The following is a 21,344-nucleotide window of genomic DNA, read 5'->3' as shown; positions in this document are numbered from 1 at the left end:
AACTCATAACACAGCTAAGTTTGAGGACTTGCAGCCATCTCATAATTTGTTTACAGATTATGTAGAAATATTAATATCATATCATTTACTAAACAATGTTACTTAGGAAATGGAAATAAACATATGTAGTCATTTTGACATGTACTCATTTAGACATGGAGTCAAAAAATTCGCAGAATCTATTCAAGATATCCATAGCCATTCTACAATAGTGCAATGTATACATTTTGTGTATGTTTTTTGAGCTTTCACTTATCATTATGTTGCTTTTCAGATTTCATTGTAATTTCTATTCCTTCAAATAGAAAGCATATCACCTTGTTTCTTATGATCCTGTTACAACAAAGAGAGTAGATTACAATAATGCAGATTATTAAATCGGGCATGGCCCAGGATTGATGTCATAGTTCTTATTCAAGATTTCATGCCACTTATTTCATTGCAATTTCTCTGTAAAACTTCAAGTTTCACTCTGTATAAGACATGATGGGAGATGTGGGGAGAGAAGCTCAGATGCAATGGGATCTGGAGTAGATTAAGAAGACTGTACAGATAGCCTTTATTGTTATTAGAGGAGTGAAAATGTTAAAGATAAAATCCAAATGCTATTTCAGCCAAGGAACAAGGGAGGGACTTAGTCATAGCCAGAAAATATTTTTGTTTCATAGGTTGCATTCTCAGAAGAAAAAGACATCAGGAGTCACAGACAATTTCAGGAATCTATTTGCAGCTTGAACTAGCCTGAGGATGGAGCATTCTGTGAAGAAGGAAAACAAGAGTCAGATCTGTGCTACAGGAGAAGAGGGGGATGATTTTTCATGAGCCTTCCACAATTATTCCTTTCATCCCCCTTAGCCATGATTTAGTTTCCTGCAGTACCCTCTTTGCTACTTTTCTTGTTCTGAGTCTCCTTTAGTCTTTTCTGTCCACAGGAACCCAGCAATAAGGATAGAATAAACATTCAGGAGTACTGGCTCCATGTCTAGTGTTATTCTGTCTCAGCTAAGTATCCACATCTATGTTCCTTCCCTCTGATCAGCTATTCCCAAACAACAACTACGTATTTCATCCTAATCCTGACGAGGAAGGATTAGCTGAGAGGACAGAAAATGCTCAGAGATACCATGGTAGGGGCAACTATGGGGGTTTTCTTGTACTTATCCTCTGATACACTTACAGGCACAGCTGTGATCCCAACCTGGAAAGGGGAGAGGGAGGGAGGGAGGATGTGCTCCTACCTGCATGGTCATGAAGCCAGGCCACTGCCTTCCTTTCCAGAATCTCCCATTCACATTTCAAGCCCTTGCCATTAGCATGCAGCCAGAGCACAGCCAGCACTGTGGCCCAGGCTGAGAGGTCCCCATCCTGCAAAACAGATTGAAACTTCTGTGATGTTCCAGGCAGGGCAGGAAGCCACTCTGCCTCTCAAGTGCTGGGATTAAAAGGCGTGTGCCACCAATGCCTGGATTATAGTTGACTTCTTTTAAGGCATTGTATTCATTAATTTTTCTCTGTATCCTCACATGCCACAAAATAACTCCCCACAAATAAACAAAGCTAAACAACACAACAACAAATTGGCATAACAAAGAATTAAAAGCACATTTCAAAACATAAATGCAAGTAATACAAAAGATAAAATTTTTTCTGACTTAGTTCTTTAGTAATGATGGATATTGGTATATATGCCCAATATTAGATATCACTCATATTTCTGTGAGGGTTGCTTAAGTTGGGATACTAAAAATACGAAAGCATGTTGCTCAAGACTACATGCAAAGCCCATTTTGAGTTTTAAAACGTAGCTCTTGAGTGGTCTCAGCTTAGGAGAGATGACTTATGAATATCTACAATCCTAGCCCAAGAATGAAGCCGTCCTGAGGTGTCCTGGGTCAGATCTTTTGCTTCACATTCTTGTGGCCACACGACTCCTCTGTGTTCAGCGTGCAACGGTTTTCAAGTCAGTTTGTCTGTCTTCTACTCATATAGCACAGGGTTAAGAAATAAAAGTAATTTTTGACTTTTATTTATGTCATATAGTTTTTTTTGTTAGTGTTCTTATTTTTCATGAAAACTTAAAACTCATGATCAGAGATTTTAAGGTACTTGATTCTCCTATTTATCACTGTTTCTTTCTGTTTTATCATCTACCAATTGAAAAACTTTATTCTGTATCTTCATAAATATCAGCAAATAAACATTCAGAGCTTAGTGGCTTCAAAATTATATTTCTATTTTGACACCAATTTCTTATTCAGCAGTATTATTTATAAGTAATCTACATTCAATCAGAGTATCTATCATTTTAAATTTTCAAATTTCCAATTGAAATTCAGATATCAACATGTGCTATTTATTCAACTTCATTTTACTTTTTTACTAGATTCAGTTCATGACATCTTATATTCTAAAGCTATGTTCTTCTGGTGAACAATGTCTCTAGCTAGTACCAAACCATACTTTAAAAAATGTTAAAAGAAATTATCATATTGTCAAGCAGCCAATGTGAAACAATTTTGATGAAATATTTCCATAGTTTCATCCCAAATGTTTAAGTCAGCTTGTATTTTACAGCATATATACCTCTGTTGACTAAAAAAATTACATCTCATTTGTATTCACCACATTTCATAGACTTAATAGCCAGGCTTGACTTGAACATGAAGTACAAGTAGTACAACTATAGAATATGTGATGTACATTTAATAATATAACACATTTTAGTAACTCAGAACTGCACTTTATTGAAGAGTTTTTAAAAAAAATATTATTAGAAGATCCAGAAGGTAAACTACAAACTCTGGATAAGGTCTATCACTTATGTAGCATACTTGAGAATGTTAAAAAAGCAATACTGGGGCTGTTATTGGAGTCTTTGCAGACAGGGTGTCCTAGCACTAAATCTAGTTCTGCACTGGCTAGTGCAGAGTATTCATGTTCTTACTGTTGTATTTCCTCATCTATACATAGGTGTATAAATAGAACCTGCCTTAATTGACTGAATTGTGAAAAAGTGAACATATTCATACTAAGTGCTTTAAAATTACCTGGTACAGTATGAATATAAAATGTTTGTTTTCACAAATATATATAAGGGAAATATGATTAACCCAGAAGAGCACTTAATTTCCCATTGATGTCCATCTGTCTGACCATGCCTTACAGCACCTAATCTAGTAATTCCAAGTTCCTTATGCTCCAACTTAGGTGTATTTCACATTAATTTCACCTATGCATTATCCATATTCTTTTTTTATTTTTCTGTTTTCTTTTTTGTTTTTGTTTTTAAATTTAAATTAGAAACAAGGTTGATTCACATGTCAATCCCAGTTCCCTCTTCTTATCTATATTCTTATTTCTCAACTTGACCCTTGCTTTTTTTTCAGTTCTAATTATGTTCCTACAATCATGAAGCACACTGTTTCCTTTGCTACACTTTGCTTCTCACCTTGGCAGGATTTGCAGCCTTCATGTCTTTCAGCCTAGTGCCCAGGATCTGAGTCAGATCCTTATTCAGCTCCCAGGAGCCATTTGCCTTTTGGAGGGAAATCAGGTGCAGAACAGCATTTTTTTCCAGCAACTTTGTGAAAAACTGAAAGATATATAACATGGGAAATTATGGATCACAGCCCATCTGAGGCAGTCTCCTGAAACAGGAGGCTGTAGTGAGGGTTCTGCAGGATGTCCATTGACTGTTTCTAATCTGTGATTAGTGACCACTTGCTCTAGATTCTGAACAAAACAGCAGCAGAGTCTGCTGGGGTCAAGCAATGATGACAGGTGGACTGTGTAGACAGAGATTGACAAGGGAACTCAAAGAACTAGAGGCTACTCAATCACAGTAGGTTAGAGGGTACCAAGTGCTATATTGCAGATTATTGAAGCTAGACTCATTCTGGCAAATGCACGGTGATGTCAAATCTCACATACTTCTTACTGCCTTATGTAAGTCACCCCATAGGTAGAGAAAGGTCTAAGATGAAGAACATGGAATGTTAGTTTACGGCTACGATACGTCAGAGACACAATCTGAGGTCTGATTCACCTTTGTGCTCATTTTTCGAGTTGGTTTTCTTGATGAAAGATTTTGAGGTTTTCTTCTTGCTCATGAATTCTTCATCTCCCAGGCTATCATATTGTAAATATCGAACAACTGTGACAAAAAAAACATTGTTAAGGAAATTTTTCTTAGAAAGAAACTGCCTTAGACTGTAGAGCATGTCTTCATAACCTCTAGGGATGCTAACCATACAGTGAATCAACTGCACATAGTGCCATTCTTGAGGGAAATGATGGCCTATAGCCTGAAAAAAACAAATGCACAGTGAGACTACAACATCCTCTGTGTTCTGCACCAGTCGAAGATTTTTTAAGTGAGGATTAGAGACATCCACTCCCCATCCATTTAGCCTCACTCACTAACCACAATGCTATATTCCAGTATGGCCTCTTCCAATGCAGACGCTTACCCTCGGAACCCTCTTTCTACTTCTATTGAATCTTCTGGAACCCCTGACATGAGCTGAGCAGGCACAGCAGCAGCTCACCTACAGTACAGGAGATTCTTCCAGATACATGTAAATGTAAAGAGATCTTTTTCTGTCTCACAAAGCTACTTTATTTTTGTTCATTTTAAAAGAAGCTCAACTGCATCCTAAGCATCCAGGTTCAGAATGTTAGGTTGGCAATATTACCTTCTCTCTCACCTGGATTATCTTCCATATGTCCTTACTACGATCAACCATCAATTACTTAAGTCACCTCCTACCAGTAATCAAAGTACACAAAAGCCATACTACAGGCTTCCAGTGCACTCTAATGTCTTTCATAAATTTGAGAATTTTTATTATCCATGTCAGTAGACCACACAATATCTTTTTTTAAATCATTTTTTTATTTTAATTTTAAATAGCTTGTTTTACATGTCAATCCCAGTTCCCTCTCCCTCCCCTCCTCCCGCACTCCCCTTCCTCCCCACCCTCCCAACCTATTGCCAAATCCTTCCACATAGGGGATATCTAGAGTCTGTCATTTTACTCTGGGTAGGGTCCAGGCACTCCCCTAAGAGTCCAGCTGAGAGAGCATCCCTCTTTGTGCTATAGGCACACGAAGACTGTTTGTATACCAGGGATAAACACTGATCCACAGCTCAGGGCCCCATAGGTTGCCCAGGCCTTCTCACTGACACTCACATTTGGGGAGTCCAGATCAGTCCCAGACCCCACTGTCGGTGTAGGGTCCAAGAGCTCTGCCCTGTTCAGATCAGCTGTCTCTGCTGGTTTTGCCAGCCCATTCTTTGCCAATTTGCGCATCACTCCTCTCTCTCCGTCACTGGGTTCCTTGGGTTCAGTTCAGTGATTAATTGTGTGTTTGCCTCTGCTTCCATCAGTCACAGGATGAAGGCTCCCGGATGGTTATAGACATCAAGTTCATTATCAGGAATGGGCATTTGACGTGGTCTCTCCACTATTGCTTAGCTTGCCAATTGGTGTTATCCCTTTAGATCACTCGAGGTCGCTCTGGTGCCTGGGTGCCTGATCTGTATTCGATCCTATGATTCCCTCTTCCCCCTATTCTACCCCCACCCCCTCAACTTCCTGTTCCCCCATGACCAACTCTTCACCCCCTCTCTTCTTCCCAGGTCTCACCCCCCCCCAACCCTCGCCGTGTTCCCCATCCATTCAGAGGATCTTGTCTCAATCCTCTTCTCTTGGGTACTATGCATATATGCATATCTTTTAGGTTCTTTCCTGTTTCCCAGACTCTCTATCAGTGGATATGCAGACTGGCACTATCCTGATCCATGTCTAAAATCCATATATGAGTGAGTACATACCATGTTTGTCTTTTTGCGACTGGGTTACCTCACTCAGGATGGTTTCTTCCAGTGCTATCCATTTCCCTGCGAATTTCAAGATTCCATTGTTTTTTTCTGCTGAGTAATACTCCATTGTGTAAATGTACCACATTTTCTCTATCCACTCTTCAGTTGAGGGGCATCTAGGTTGCTTCCAGGTTCTGGCTATTACAAATAATGCTGCTATGAACATAGTGGAACAGATGCCCTTGTTGTATGAACTTGCCTCATTTGGATATATGCCTAAGAGTGGAATTGCTGGGTCTAGTGGTAGATTAATTCCCATTTTCCTGAGGAATCTCCATACTGATTTCCAAAGAGGCTGTATGAGTCGGCACTCCCACCAACAGTGGAGGAGTGTTCCTCTCTCTCCACATCCTCTCCAGCATAAACTGTCTTCGGTGTTTTTGATTTTAGCCATTCTGATAGGAGTAAGATGGTATCTCAGAGTTGTTTTGATTTGCATTTCCCTGATGGCTAAGGATGTTGAGCACTTTCTTAAGTGTCTCTTGGCCATTTTAGCCTCCTCTACTGAGAATTCTCTATTTAGCTCTGTACCCCACCTTTTAATTGGATCCTTTGGTGTTTTGGAGACTTATTTCTTGAGTTCTTTGTAAATTTTGGAGATTAGTCCTCTGTCAGATGTAAGCTTAGTGAATATCTTTTCCCATTCTGTGGCCTGCCTTTTTGTCTTTTTGACTGTGTCCTTTGCCTTACAGAAGCTTTTTAGTTTCAGAAGGTCCCATTTGTTAATTGTTGATCTCAGTGCCTGTGCCACTGGTGTTATGTTTAGGAAGTGGTCTCCTGTACCAACTCGTTGAAGAGTATCTCCCACTTTCTCTTCTAAAAGTTTCAGTGTGGCTGGATTTATGTTGAGATCTTTGATCCATTTGGACTTAAGTTTTGTACAAGGCGATAAACATGGATCTATCTGCAGTCTTCTGCATACCAGTACCCAGTTATGCCAGCACCATTTGTTGAAGATGCTTTCTTTTTTCCATTGTACAGTTTTAGCTTCTTTGTAAAAAATCAAGTGTTCATAGGTGTGTGGGTTAAAATTAGGGCTTTTGATTCGGTTCCATTGGTCTACCTGCCTATTTTTGTGCCAATAACAAGCTGTTTTCAGGACTATAGCTCTATAATAGAGCTTGAAGCCAGGTATGGTGATGCCTCCTGAAGTTCCTTTATTGTATAGGGATGTTTTGGCTATCCTGGGCCTTTTGTTTTTCCATATAAAGTTGATTAATGTTCTTTCCAGGTCCTTGAAGAATTGTGATGGAATTTTGATAGGGATTGCATTGAATCTGTAGACTGCTTTTGGCAAGGTTGCCATTTTTATTATGTTGATCCTACCAATCCAAGAGCATGGGAGATCTTTCCATTTTCTGGTATCTTCTTTGATTTCTTTCTTTAAAGACACAAAGTTCTTGATATACAGGTCTTTACCTTGGTTAACATTATCCCCAGATATTTGATGCTGTTTTTGGCTATTGTAAAGGGTGATGTTTCTCTGATTTCTTTCTCAGTCACTTCATCATCTGTATATAATAGGGCCACTGATTTTTTTGAGTTTACCTTATATCCTGCCACATTGCTGAAGGTGTTTATCAGCTCTAGGAGTAACCTTGCGGAGTTTTTTGGGTCACTTATGTAAACTATCATATCATCTGCAAATAGTGAAAGTTTGTCTTCTTCTTTTCCTATTTGTATTCCCTTTATCTCCTTTTGTTGTGTTATTGGTGTAGCTAGAACTTCAAGTACAATATTGAAGAGATATGGAGAGAGTGGACAGCCTTGTCTTGTTCCTGATTTTAGAGGAATTGCTTTGAGTTTCTCTCCATTTAGTTTGATGTTAGCTGTTGGTTTACTGTATATTGCTTTTATTATATTCAGGTACGTTCCTGTTATCCCTGATCTCTCTAGGACCTTTATCATGACGGGGTGCTGGATTTTGTCAAAGGCTTTTTCAGCATCTAGTGAGATGATCATGTGGTTTTTCTTTTGCAGTTTGTCAATATGGTGGATTACATTGATAGATTTTCTAATGTTGAACCATCCCTGCATTCCTGGGATGAAGCCTACTTGATCGTGGTGGATGATTTTTCTGATGTGTTCTTGAATCCGGTTTGCGTGTATTTTATTGAGTATTTTTGCATCAATGTTCATGAGGGAAATTGGTCTATAGTTCTCTTTCTTAGTTGTGTCTTTGTGTGGCTTGGGTATCAAGGTAATTGTAGCCTCGTAGAAAGAGTTTGGCAGTGAGCCTCCTGCTTCTATTGTATGGAATACTTTGAGGAGTATTGGAATTAGCTCTTCTTTGAATTTCTGGTAGAAATACACTGAAGCCATCTGGGCCTGGGCTTTTTTTGTTTGGGAGACTTTTGATGACTGCTTCTATTTCATTAGGGGTTATAGGTCTGTTTAGAATGTTTGTCTGTTCTTGATTTAGTTTTGGCAAGTGATATCTATCCTGGAAATTGTCCATTTCCTTTAAATTTTCAAATTTTGTGGAGTACAGATTTTCAAAGTATGCCCTGATGATTCTCTGGATTTCCTCAGAGTCTGTTGTTATGTCCCCTTTTTCATCCCTGATTTTGTTAATTAGCATGCTCTCCCTCTGTCTTTTGGTTAGTTTGGACAGAGGTTTATCTATTTTGTTGATTTTCTCAAAGAACCAACTCTTTGTTTCATTGATTCTTCTCAGTGTTTTTCTGGTTTCTACTTGATTGATTTTAGCCCTCAATTTGATTATTTCCTGGCATCTGCTCCTCCTGGGGGACTTTGCTTCTTTTTGTTCTAGAACATTCCGCTGTGCTATTAATTCTCTAGTATGACTGTTCTCCAGTTTTTTCATGTGGGCACTTAGTGCTATAAACTTTCCTCTTAGCACTGCTTTCAAAGTGTCCCATAAGTTTGTGTATGTTGTGTCTTCATTCTCATTGAAATCGAGGAAGTCTTTAATTTCTTTTTTTATTTGTTCCTTTACCCATGGATGGTGCAATTGTGCATTGTTCCCTTAGCATTTGTAGGACATCTGTCCAGGATCTTCTGGTTTTCATCGTTTCCATTGAGAAGTCAGGTGTAATTCGGATAGGTCTGCCTTTGTATGTTACTTGGCCTTTTTCTTTAGCTGCTCTTAATATTTTCCATTTACTCTGTAGGTTTGATGTTTTGATTATTATATGGCGAGGTGACTTCTTTTTCTGGTCGAGCCTATTTGGTGTTCTGTAAGATTCTTGTACTTTCATAGGCATATCTTTCTTTAGGTTAGGGAAGTTTTCTCTATGATTTTGTTGAATATGTTTTCTGTAGCTTTAAGTTGAATTTCTTCACCTTCTTCTATACCTATTATTCTCAGGTTTGGCTTCTTCATGGTGTCCCATATTTCCTGGATATTTTGTGTTAAGGATTTGTTGGTTTTGAGATTTTCTTTGGTTGAGGACTCTATATCCTCTAATGAGTCTTCAACACCTATTGGTGATACTTGCATCTGTAGTTCCTGATCATTTACCCAGCTTTTCTATTTCCAGCATCCCTTCATTCTATGTTTTCTTTATCGTTTCTATTTCAGCTTTCAATCCTTCAACTGTTTGAGTTGTTTCCTTAATTTTTTTGGTTGTTCTTTCTTGGTGCTCTTTAGATTCTTTGAGAGATTTGTTTATTTCTTTAATTTTTCCTCCATTTCATGGATTTGTTTGTTTGTTTTTTCTTCTATTTCTTTAAGGGATTTCCTTGTTTCTTCTTTGAGGGTCTCCATCATCTTCATGAAATAATTTTTAAGGTCTGTCTCCTCTTCTTCGTCTATGTAGTGCTTTTCAGGTCTTGCTGGTGTTGGATCCCTGGATTCTGGTGGGGCCATGTTGGTGTTTCTATTGCTGAGTGATCTCTTATTCTGTCTTCTTCCCATCTCTTCTTTCAGTGGGTGCTGGTGGGATCTTTCCGTCTCCACTGGTCTCCTTCCTTCCTGCAGCTGAAGCTGGGAATGCTGACACAGAGTTTGGGTCCTGTTAGGGCTGATGTCTTTCCTGAAGCTGGTCTCACTGGGGTTGGGGTCTTGGAATTGTTGACTTCTTTGCTGTGTGGGCAGGTCTCCTGAAGCTGGACTTGCTGGGGTTGGTGTCTTGGAAGGGCTGATGTCTTTCCTGAAGCTGGAGTCGCTGGGGTTGGGGTCTTGGAGGGACTGATGTCTTTCCTGTGTGGGCGGGTCTTCTAATTGCCAGTAGTGGTCCGGAAGATCAAGGGTGATGGGTGATGGGTGGGTGGTCCCCGCTGGAGATCCAATCTCACCTGAAGCTGGACTCACTGGGGTTGGGGTATTGGAGGGGCTGATGTCTTTCCTGTGTGCACACAATATCTTAATGCAAAGATCATGCCTTTCTGAGTTCCAGTGACTATGGCTTTAACACCCCTCTCCCATACTCTCAAGTCATTGGTATCATTCAGAGTTGTTTATCAGAAATATTTTAATGTTATTTTTAAAATACAACACCTATATTTCTAGTGTTTTAATTTAGGGTTTCCAGTTTTAAAACTGGTTATTCCCATGAAGTATACTTTCTAAGTCATCTATTTTTTTCTAATATATTACCTTCCTTCATCTTTATTTTTCAGTCAACCTAAATCTCAATCAAGAAAATCACCCCCTTCAACAATATCTTCTATCATAGCCATAATTTCTAATCATCAGAACTGTTTCAAAATCCTACATTAGAAATCAATTGAGTACTCTACCTCTTTATTCCACTCTTCAGTTTAAGTTGATGAAACTTGATGTAATTATTCGAAAATTCAGTCTTCTAATAATTTCTTATGCTTACTGAGAAAAGGCACCAAATACAAATGGACCCTCTGCCATCCCAGAAAATTATGCTAATTTTTGTTTGCTTTGTTTTCATTTCCTAGTAACCCCCTGTAATTCTTTCAGATCTTCAAGACTTTTGCAAATCCACTCTTATAACACTAACATTATCAGATGCAGTCTAGCCATCTACTATTTATTTAGCTGCTGACTAACCATCAAGAACAGAAACTAAATTTAAATTAAATGATTTGATTATTCAACATTCATAGATGCTTCTTTATCATAATGTGTCCTGGTGTTCTTCTGCATTTCTATAATAAATCTCTATCCTGGATGGACACAATCAACTTCTATAGAAAATTTAAGGCAAGTCATACATTCTAGTTGCAGAAAGATGAAGAAAACATAGAAAATTTAAGAAGTGTAATTAAATTTAAACTCATGACATTCTGAAACTTATCATTGTTTATATTATGCATTTAGATATCTAAGAATCATTATCCGTAAATTTAAATTCTAATAAAACTTACCAGACCCATAATGACATATGATAGGCGAATTGTTTATATTATGCATTTAGATATCTAAGAATCATTATCCGTAAATTTAAATTCTAATAAAACTTACCAGACCCATAATGACATATGATAGGCGAATTTGGAAAAGTTACTGGCCTTGGGATCACTCTGTGAGCCAAAGGCCCCTGCACTGGCTGGTTGAGTTCCTTGTTTACAGCAATGAAAGTTGTGAAGGAGCTGAGGACTCCAGACTGAATGCTGATGTTCAACACATTGTCTTTTTCTGCTTTTGATGTCTCATGGGAGCCCAAGTCCTTCATCTGAATCAGGCTTTATTTCTATGAAGTTTTCAGAAACGCTTAACACAATTTAATGTCACAAGACTTTTATGGAGAAAGACCTTCATGTTGTGAATGAAGATCTAGGGCTCAGAGTATTTGAAAAATATATTATATTTAATTTTACCTATGAATTTCCTCGAGTAAAATATATAATAGCCAGGTAGAGATATGAAGATATAAATATTTTTCAAAATTTAAATAGTCAAAATTTAAATAGTCACTGACACTTTTCCTGATACATTCAGTATCCGTGGACTTTTCATTAATATGAGTTATCAGCCACAAATCCTGTGACATGTGACCTTAGAATTAGTGTATTCAGTATATAAGCATGAGGGCCAAAGTTTATATTGCAATTTTATCTCCTCTTAATAACGTATAGAACCGTCACTATTTGTTTTAGCATTTTAAGTTGATTGATAAGACAAAGAGATTAGTGGTGTTTCCATGATTTGGTCATGCAGATAGTCTGGAGTTGAAATACATATATTCTTAGATTTTGATATTAAAGAACTTATACACAAGGTTCAAACAAAACACTGTAAGTTCTACTCACAGAAATACTAGATTAGATTATTAAAATCAGGAATAATTAGATATCTATAAGCAATAATTTTAATAACTTATGTAAAAGCAGAAAAATACCAAGACTAAAAGCTCCAATGACTGCTCAGAGAATATGAAGTTAGAATCCAAGACTGGAAAATGTAGAGAAGAAAAGAGTACAGAGGCTGCATATGCTGTTCACATGCCATTTGAAGGATGTGCCATGTGTGGATGGCTGAACAGCTAGGCAGTCTCAGAGTAGTAGGAAAACTGTAGAGTTTTTAGCTTTGTCAGTGGTAGTTATTCCTGAAAACTAATGAGAATTTTTCACATTTTTCACTCTGTCTGAAAAGCACATTGGCCACTCCTAGTAAATAATTAAGAAATAGGTTTTTCGTAAAGTAGGAAAAGAGCATAATTTTTGATGCCAGGTGTGCATAGATACCCAAACTTCACAATATAAAATTCATGGGATTTCCTTCCCATTAATAAATATTCAATATCCTAAGCCATGTGGCACAACTGAATTCCAGAATATGTTGCAGACGTTGATAATCAATAGTGAGATGGGTTAGCCCAAAAATGGCAAGGTGGGACTATGATACAGCAATATTCATTATTTCTATGTAAGATAATAAAGGACAAAATCACCACCTACCTCAACAAGTAGATGAAGTTCATTTGTTGAAATTCAACGGTCATTTATTCATCACAAGCACATACTCCAGGAGTTCACATTTTGAGTACACACACACACACATACACACACACACATTCTATTTTGGCAACAAAAATAGTAAGACATTTTCAATAACATCAAAACAGACAATTAATCCTTACAACAATCATTATACTCAATGGTATAATTTTTAATGTAAGGTAAAAAATCAATAATGATGACTGTTATGATTATTTCCATTCTAATTCTTTGTGTTTCTTTTTTGGGCAACTCTGAAGAGGAGGGACAGGAAAATATAAGAACTTGGAAAATGAGTACAAGGAAACTGAAAAAATTATAGGATATGTAAATGTAAGTAATCATGAAGGCACACACCTATAATCTCAGGATTTGAGGAGCTCACACAGCTTAAAAGACATAGGCCCTAGGCTTTATAGAAAAGTAATGGCTCAAAATGCCTGATCAAAAAAGGACAGCTGGAATTTTGGAGCATGATGGAATCTTAGCACTGGTAAGCTGAGGTCAAAAGGTAAATTTAATTTCAGTCTATCCTGCATAGCATAATTGAGCCAGACAGGTTTATGATATGAGTGTCAAGAAAGAAAGAGAGCTGAGGGTGGAAGAGGGAGGAAGAGAGGGAGAGACAATGGGAGGGAAGAAATCTAGAAGTATTTTCAAATTCTTCCTTGAATTGACATATTCACTATGTAAAGCCAATGACCAGAAGCTCAACGGAAAAATAAAAGCTTAGGAATTAATTTTTGTGCAGACATAAATACCTGGCAAATAGTGTAAATATACTGCTAAATATAGATAATAATTATAGATTATCCATTTCAAAGTACAAGAAGTTGTTTTTAATGTCACTCTCTTCTGCTTAATTTGTGTTGGGGTGTTCAAGTCTTGCTGGTGTAGGGGCTTTGGACTCTGGTGGTGTCTCCTTCCCATCTGCAGTGGGTTCCAGAAGGGGCCTTTTCCTCTCCTAGTGGGTGTGGGACCAGGGTTCCCTTCTGGTGGGTGTAGGCAAGTACAATGTTCTGGCAGCTCTCAGCTTCCTGGTCTCGTGGGTAGAGAAATGGAATAGGATGCTGGGGTGTTTTGGATCTCTTTGGGATGGATGGGAGCCCGAGTGGTAGACCGCAGGCACAGGAAGGCAGCCCAGAGATGGGCCCTGGTTTAGCTAGTCCCTAGTCCTATGAGTTGAGCAGGAGACTAGGGTGCTGGCCTGCCTTGGCTCCTGCCGCTGGTTAGAAGCCTTAGCAGCAGACCCCAAGCACAAGAAGCCGACCTACTCCCGTGGGTGGAGCAGGAGTCTAGGGTGCCTTGGCTCCCACCGCTGGGGTGGTAACCACAGTGGTAGACCCCAAGCACATTTCAAATTATAAGAAAAGAATTTTGAAAGGATATATAGATACTTGAAGATACAAATATTTTTAACCTGATCTAAATATCTCTAAATCAATGATGTGTATGAAGCCTGATGCAATTTTCCATGAATGATACAATTTCACGTTTTGTCAGCTATTTTTTTTTGCTATAGCATAGAAGGAGGGAAAACTAATGAAAATATCTACATAAAATTTTGAAAAAGTTCCAAGGGATTCTGAATATTCTGCTAGATAAGGAAATAAGGGAAATTGCAGAAGCCATGGAAAGCAGGACTCTCATTAAGAAGGAAGAAATTCAGATAAAAACCCTATTTTGTTGCCTTGGAAACATAGGAATCATTAAAATTTGCAGTATTTTTTAAATTTTCCCATTATGTATGCTAACAATCTTGCAATTAATCACATCCCTTAGTCAGGAGCTCTGTGTAATCTAAACACTAAGATTTGCTTACACACAGTATAAGGCTACTTTTAGAAATGTCTTACTACAGGGTCACAAAGTATTGATAAGAGTAAACATTTTTTTTATTCTTCTCTCATATATTATATCTAGACCCTCCACTCCACCAAGTTTTTTCCTATTCTCTATCTCCCCCAGATCCATTCTTCCTCCATTTCCTTTCAGAAAAGAACAGATCTCTTAACATGGCAAAACAAGATAAAATAAAATTAAGTACAATTTAGAGGACATAAAAAGTTAACGTGGACCCCAGACTGATGATTGGGGGGCCAGCATGGGATTGATCCAGACATCCTCCCACTGAACCTGGGTGATAGAGAGGAGGCCTTGGCAATCTGTGGGACTTTGGGGAGTGGAGCAGTGTTTATTCCTGGCACACAAAGGCACTCTGGGAACCCATGCCATGTGGAGGGATGTTCTCTCAGCCTGGACACATGGGGAAGAACCTGGGCCATTCCTGGGATGATGTGACAGACTCTGGAAATCCCTCATGGAGGTCCTTGCCTTCCCTGGGGAGTGGAGTGGGGATGGAGTGGGGGTAAGGGGTTGGGAGGATTGGGAGGTGGGGGAGGAGGGGAGGGGGTGGGAACTGAAAGTGACATGCGTAAAAAGTTAAATAAAAATATGGAAGAAAGTTAAATTGTTACAAAGCATGAAAGAACATAAAAATGTGTTCTAGTTTCTAAACTAGTCAGCATGAGTATCTTGTAGCCTTAGGCAAATTTGGCAGTGTCATAACAGTGTCAGAAAGTAATGCAAGAACCAGGGAGAACATAAGGAGGGAAGGAAGGACCATGACATGCTTTCCTTTGCAAACAGTGAATTTATAAACCACTATGTGGCTGGGAGATTCATCTCTGAGTAGGGCTATCAAGGACTCAATATTAAGTCATCAGCACCACAGCAGAATAAAAGACAATAAGAAGAGGAGGAGTATGAGGAAGACAAGGACAAGAGGGAGGCCGAGGATGCTGAGGAGGTAGACAAGAAGGAAGACAAGGAGGATCAGTCAGTAATCATTTTTTTCTACTTAAGTAATTACTGATTTGAGTAATCAAGTGTGAAATTTAAGGATACTAAAAAAACATTACTTGAGAGAATGTATACACTCTTGTAAATCAGTCTGACAGATGCTGGCCTTTAGATAAGTAGTCAAGGTAACATCACTTGACACATTGCTGATTTTGGAATATTTATGTTAAAAGTAACCTGTATCATCCTAAATATGAATTAAAACTAGGGATTCTGTGAAAATATTTCTAATTCTTCTTGAAAATACAAAGGAGCTATTCCTGTAACAGTTACTAATGTTTAACTCCTAGAACAGAAACAACATTAAACAAATTGCTATGAAATACTTTTGTGGAAAAACTATGAAATGTGGATTCTAGATTGATATTATATGAATATTAAATATAATTTAATGTTTTATGGTGACTACTTAACAGTATATCTTTGTCCTTTGAAGGTGGGAGCATAATTCTTTATCTTGTTTTAATTGACTTCAACTCCATATATTTACATGGATTATATGCACTCAGTATCATTGTCTTTCTAGTGACTCTCCAAACAGACACCTCTAATACAGGAGGCAGATGCAGGAATAAATACATGAGTTTGAAGGCTATCTGCTAGACATAATGAGTTCAAGGAAAACTGAGGTCTACATAGGAAAAACATGACTAAAAGAAAAGGAAGGAAGGGAAGGAGGGAGGGAGGGAAGAAGGAAGGAACAAAGTCCTGAAAATGAGCAGAATGTGTACTCTAGTGTACTGGAAATCAAGAATTATCAAAGAGGTGATTAATTTGTGATGTTAAGTCCTGGAATATATTGTATCAATAGCCAATCAATTGGAACAGACACATCAGAAACAATCTGCATTTTTACCAAGCTCACCATGACAGCCAAAGCACTGAAATACAGTGTCAATAAAAACCCAGTAAAACCAGTACAAGACTACCAAATATCTTTGATGAAAATGAACTTGAAGTATATTTTAGACATTCTAAAAAAAGAAATTATGAATGAAGGCAGGTAATCCTAAATTCTTGGGACTTAAACCAAGAAAAGTGGAAGTTCAAATTCTGCCTGGGCTATACAGAATTCAGGATAAGACTCTATCTCAAAATAAAACACAAATAGAGGCCTGGAATAGAGCTCAGTACTGCAGGTATGTTGGTTTGCTGCATTTCATAATCTTAAATTGGAAGGAAGATAGTCTACTAGCCTGGAAAAGGGTTCTCCTGGAAACTATGGGTTTCTAAGAAAAACCAGGAAATGGATAACCACTTATGAGTTGTTGGTCAAAGAGGCCCAGAAAACAAAATAGAGTCTTGCCATTTCTCATGGTTGCCTACCTAAGAGAGACATTAAGATCTTAATGCTGAAGCCACCACACACCTTGCTTGTATGATATAGAGAAATCAAGACATACTACAAATACTGCTGTAGGAGGAAAGGCATCAATGATTTTTAACCAGCTGTGAGCCCTACAAAATATAATTCAATATACTCAGTGATGCAATATTTGCATGATTATTATGGAAGTAACGCCTTAAGATTTAGAGAAAGGGCAATTCATAACATTCAGTTTATACTTAAGGGTACACCCAACAAGATTCAATGGAAAGTCCCAATCCAGTAGTTACACAGATGGCAGAGAGTGAACAAAATTAGTCCCACTATAAAAAAAGATGTAAATCTAGAAAAAGAACAAGTAGGGAAGGGAAGACTGATGGAGATGGGAGGGAGACAGGAAAGGATGAGGGGAGATAACACCTAGAATTTAAATATACATATATGAAATTGACAAACAACCAATTCGGAGAAAATATCCTTTGATAGGAAAGGGAAAATCATCTGCATAGCTTGCAAAGACAAAAAAGTTAACAGGTCACATGCAAAATTCATAATCCATAAGAGAAACTTTAGAGAATAGAAATTGAAATGGCAATTACTTGAGTCAGGGATAGTAGCCAATGGCTGCAGTCCTAGCACTCTAGAGGCAGAGGCAGGCAGAAGGACACCCATGGAGACCAGCCTGGTCTAGTAAAGGAATTTCATGCTAGTCAGGACTGCTTAAGGAAGCTTATCTTTAAAAAAAAAAAAAAAGCAGTCTTGATAGTGAAAATGTAAGCAACAGAGTAAGGAAATAGTCTTCAGCATATCCATATTCAAAACATAAAACCAAATACAGATCATTAAAAAAGAAAATCTACTAGAGAAAACAATAATAAAAGTATAGAAATTTAAAGAATATAAAAGAGGCTACCTGAAGGCTATTAAATATTTAAAATAGAATGAAGCACAGCTATCAGGAAAATAAAGCTTTAAGCTCTGAGACACATTGGTCCCATGCACAAAAATTGGCTAAATGTTAAGAATAAAAGTTCTTAAATTGTTATTAAAGAAAATAATTGGGAACTATTTTTTAAAGCTGTGTGAGTTAAATTGCTACAACTTGTAAAGCTGTCGTTCCGTAGAAATTGGACAACTATATCTACCTGAGTAACAGTGCATTTGGGTATGTTCATGTTACTGTGTTTTCTTTTATGTGGAGTTGGGGTCCAGGATCCATAGTAAATACATGGTAACATGTGCCTTTACCTTACTCATATCCTCTCATATAAATACAATCTTCAGGAGATGTCTAGTGACATGTAATACAATCACTAAAAGGCTCAAGTAAGTCCATGGTTATGAGCATCAATATAAAATATACTGAACTACTTCATGGAAAAACATACACTTATGAAACTTGTCTAGGGTCAAATGCAAATTATGTGTACATCTAAGCAAACTGGCGAGAAAAAGAATAAAGGTGAGGTAGACAGAAAGACACACATACCAGAAACTCAGTATGATACCAAATCAAGATTTCACATAATCCACAAAAATTACACTTGATTTAGGTTTAATCTAGTGATTGAGAGCAGGAGAACAATAGAAGACTGTAAGATAACTGTCCGGCTCTGATCTGTGATGGACGCAGAGTGCACACTGTGACAGATGATCTGCCCAGATAAAAATGACTTGAGTAACTCTCTATTGTAACTGTCAATTCCTTTATAATGAAAACATTATTCAACATATACTTCAGAGCTTTGGACGAATAAGGAACAATGATCTTGTGGTATCAATGTTAAGTGGAAACTACTTTCTATAATTTTATAGAAATTAAAGTGTCAGCTAGTTAACTGGAAAATGCTTGAGTCACTTTGTCCCTTTAGAAGCATGGCATCCCGTGATACCATGTGAAGCAAGCCATATGTGGTGCTGCTTGGGGTCCAGGCAGCACAATTCTCTCTCATACCTGTGTTTCTTGCTGTTTAACTCAACTTCTTTAATTATGCTAAATGTGTTGCTAACTTCTCCATCTGTGAAGACAAAGAGCTGGAGAAAATATGCATACATTGAGATTGTGTCGAGTTCATCAAAAGACAACAGCATTGGTCCTCATGGCCTAAAACAATTTCTAGTCTTTGTTGCTTCTTCACACAGGGGTGGGGATCACAGTGCTCTGCTCTCATTTGCTCTATGCTGGCACAGAGACTCTTCAGTAGAATGAATTTTATACCCTGGGAAGTTTCACACCCTCCCAATCCACCTTTCATCTTAAACTTTTTTTATTATCATTTTTTATTTTAATTTTAAATAGCTTGTTTTACATGTCAATCCCAGTTCCCTCTCCCTCCCCTCCTCCCGCATTCCCCTTCCCCCCCCACCCTCCCACCCTATTGCCAAATCCTTCCACATAGGGGATATCTAGAGTCTGTCATTTCACTCTGGGTAGGGTCCAGGCACTCCCCTAAGAGTCCAGGCTGAGAGAGCATCCCTCTTTGTGCTATAGGCACACGATGACTGTTTGTATTCCAGGGATAGACACTGACCCACATCTCAACATAAATCCAGCAACACTGAAACTTTTAGAAGAGAAAGTGGGAGATACTCATCCTAAACTTTTGTTGTACCACAAAAGAGGGCTGACTTCCTGCCCCATGGAATAGAGGAAAAATACTGCCTCTGGTTTTTCTCTTCACTGTATGGTATATGACTTAAGTTTACACACTATTTACACAATTGTACATAGGAGAACTAGGGATCAAGTTAGTGGAAAATTTCACTATTTATCCCTATTAGCTTAGTTCCAAAGCTCACCTGTAAGGGATGGTCAGGAATGGAGGGTCCTTTGTAAATGTCAAGGAGTGGTGTCAAGATTTCAGTGCCCCCAAGGTCTGCTTTCAGATCTTTCACTCTTTTCACTGCCTCTTCCATTGTTTTCTGAGTGTACTTCACACTCTCCCTTAGAGAAACAAGCATGTCTAGTCACATGGCAGTAGCACACATTGTTATTCCTATCACAAAAATTACTGTCACAAAAATTGCTGCTGTAAAACCCAATGCACAGGACTACTCTGCAGTAGTCAGATTAAAAGTGAAGACCCTTCTTTAAAGTACATTCTTTCACATTCCATGGTCTTTGAAGAAACTTACGGAAAGAATTTTTCATAGGAAGATCCAAATCCATAGATGTTGAAATAACAACCCATAGGCAAACTCTTCAGCAACAGCAACAGAGTTTCCTGAAGGTGAGAGAAGATGAGGAGATGGACTGAGAGAGAGCTCTACACAGCATACATACTCCAGTCTAGTAACCAATGGTATAAAAAGCCGTCATCTCATGATGTATTTCAAGACTGAGATCAGAGTGGCCATGCTGGTTATTAACCAGATGGAGAACATACCTGAAGCTACAAGTGGGTCCTACTCATGCCCTTTCCAATCATCCAATCCTGGCACTGCTGAAGAATGAAGAATCTGGTTTTACCTTGGCAGCCTCTATGCATGGCTGAGAATCCTGGTAACTCAAGCAGGATCCCATACTTCCAGAGCGGTCCATGAGGAACACAAATTCTCCACATGCCCTTGTGCCCTCCACTTTTGGGAGATCTGGATAGAAGCTCAGCATTGCAGAAGGAGCACCCATCAAGCTATCTGTACAGAAAAGAGAAGAATCCTATAAGCTACAAGGAAACTCAGGTGTCCTGGAGTTCCCAAGACTCAATTACCACTTCAATAGAAAACTGAAAAGTTCAAATATAAAACCCCTTGTTTTCACTTTTTGTGCTCTGTGCACAGAAGTAAATGTGAATTGTCAGCATAAAAGATAAGGAGAACAGAGATGAGAGGAAGGTAAACAGGGTAGGAGCTAACAGACAATAACACAGTATCTGTGTGTGCAAATTTTAGGTATCTAAGCAATTTAATAGGACACATCAGCTTAGCTGCATGAGCTAAAGATACTGCTAAGATTACAAACAGGAAAATCTCTTTAAACCTTATGAATGTGAAAGTGATCACATGGGTCACTGATTTCATCTTCAGTTAGATCCTTAGGAGAAACCGATGCTCATATTTTTAATGCTTAAAATGACAAATTCCAAGAGCAGGTTACTCAGGAACATTGCCTTAGAAAACTGAGTGAAATCATTTTAAATTGAACCCGATCCCAATATTTAGACATACAGCTTATGGAACAGCAATATTATTTTTAATGTGTAGAGTAGATTTCTTCCCACTCTGAGAGACAGGTGGTTATCATGGCATTAGCACAATTTGGAGAAGCCAGAAGACCATGAGATCAGTGGGAATGTATGTCCACACAGTTTAGAACAAGGTCCTGTAGGTCGTGGTATGCACTCCATGTATGGTGTCTACTATTTCTTTCAAAGCAATTCAAGTGATTTCACTTTC

General features: G+C 38.2%; 1 protein-coding gene across 1 annotated transcript; it reads right to left on the bottom strand.

The window, feature by feature from the left end:
- Positions 1-677: 677 nt before the first annotated feature.
- Positions 678-20,577, bottom strand: LOC106021093 (von Willebrand factor A domain-containing protein 5A-like). The gene is made up of 6 exons (XM_040730247.1): positions 20,419-20,577; positions 20,085-20,173; positions 19,749-19,893; positions 3,449-3,592; positions 1,239-1,365; positions 678-757 (listed from the first exon to the last, which is right to left on the bottom strand). Exons 1-6 carry the CDS (start codon positions 20,575-20,577, stop codon positions 678-680), a joined length of 744 nt encoding a protein of 247 aa, XP_040586181.1.
- Between the last annotated feature and the right edge of the window lie 767 nt (positions 20,578-21,344).

This window comes from Mesocricetus auratus, unplaced genomic scaffold (genome assembly GCF_017639785.1).
Source record: "Mesocricetus auratus isolate SY011 unplaced genomic scaffold, BCM_Maur_2.0 Super-Scaffold_100022, whole genome shotgun sequence".
Classification (NCBI taxonomy): Eukaryota; Metazoa; Chordata; class Mammalia; order Rodentia; family Cricetidae; genus Mesocricetus; species Mesocricetus auratus.
This window is presented reverse-complemented; position numbering and strand designations above follow the sequence as displayed.

What these genes read in the sequence shown, in the direction of transcription:
- LOC106021093 (XM_040730247.1), bottom strand. Translation starts at nt 20,577, where the DNA reads ATGGGTGCTCCTTCTGCAATGCTGAGCTTCTATCCAGATCTCCCAAAA. An exon ending in TTCCTGACCATCCCTTACAG is followed by an intron (nt 3,593 to 19,748) that starts GTGAGCTTTGGA and finishes TATATCTTTCAG; the next exon opens with TTTTTCACAAAGTTGCTGGA. An exon ending in AGGCTGCAAATCCTGCCAAG is followed by an intron (nt 1,366 to 3,448) that starts GTGAGAAGCAAA and finishes TCTGTTTTGCAG; the next exon opens with GATGGGGACCTCTCAGCCTG.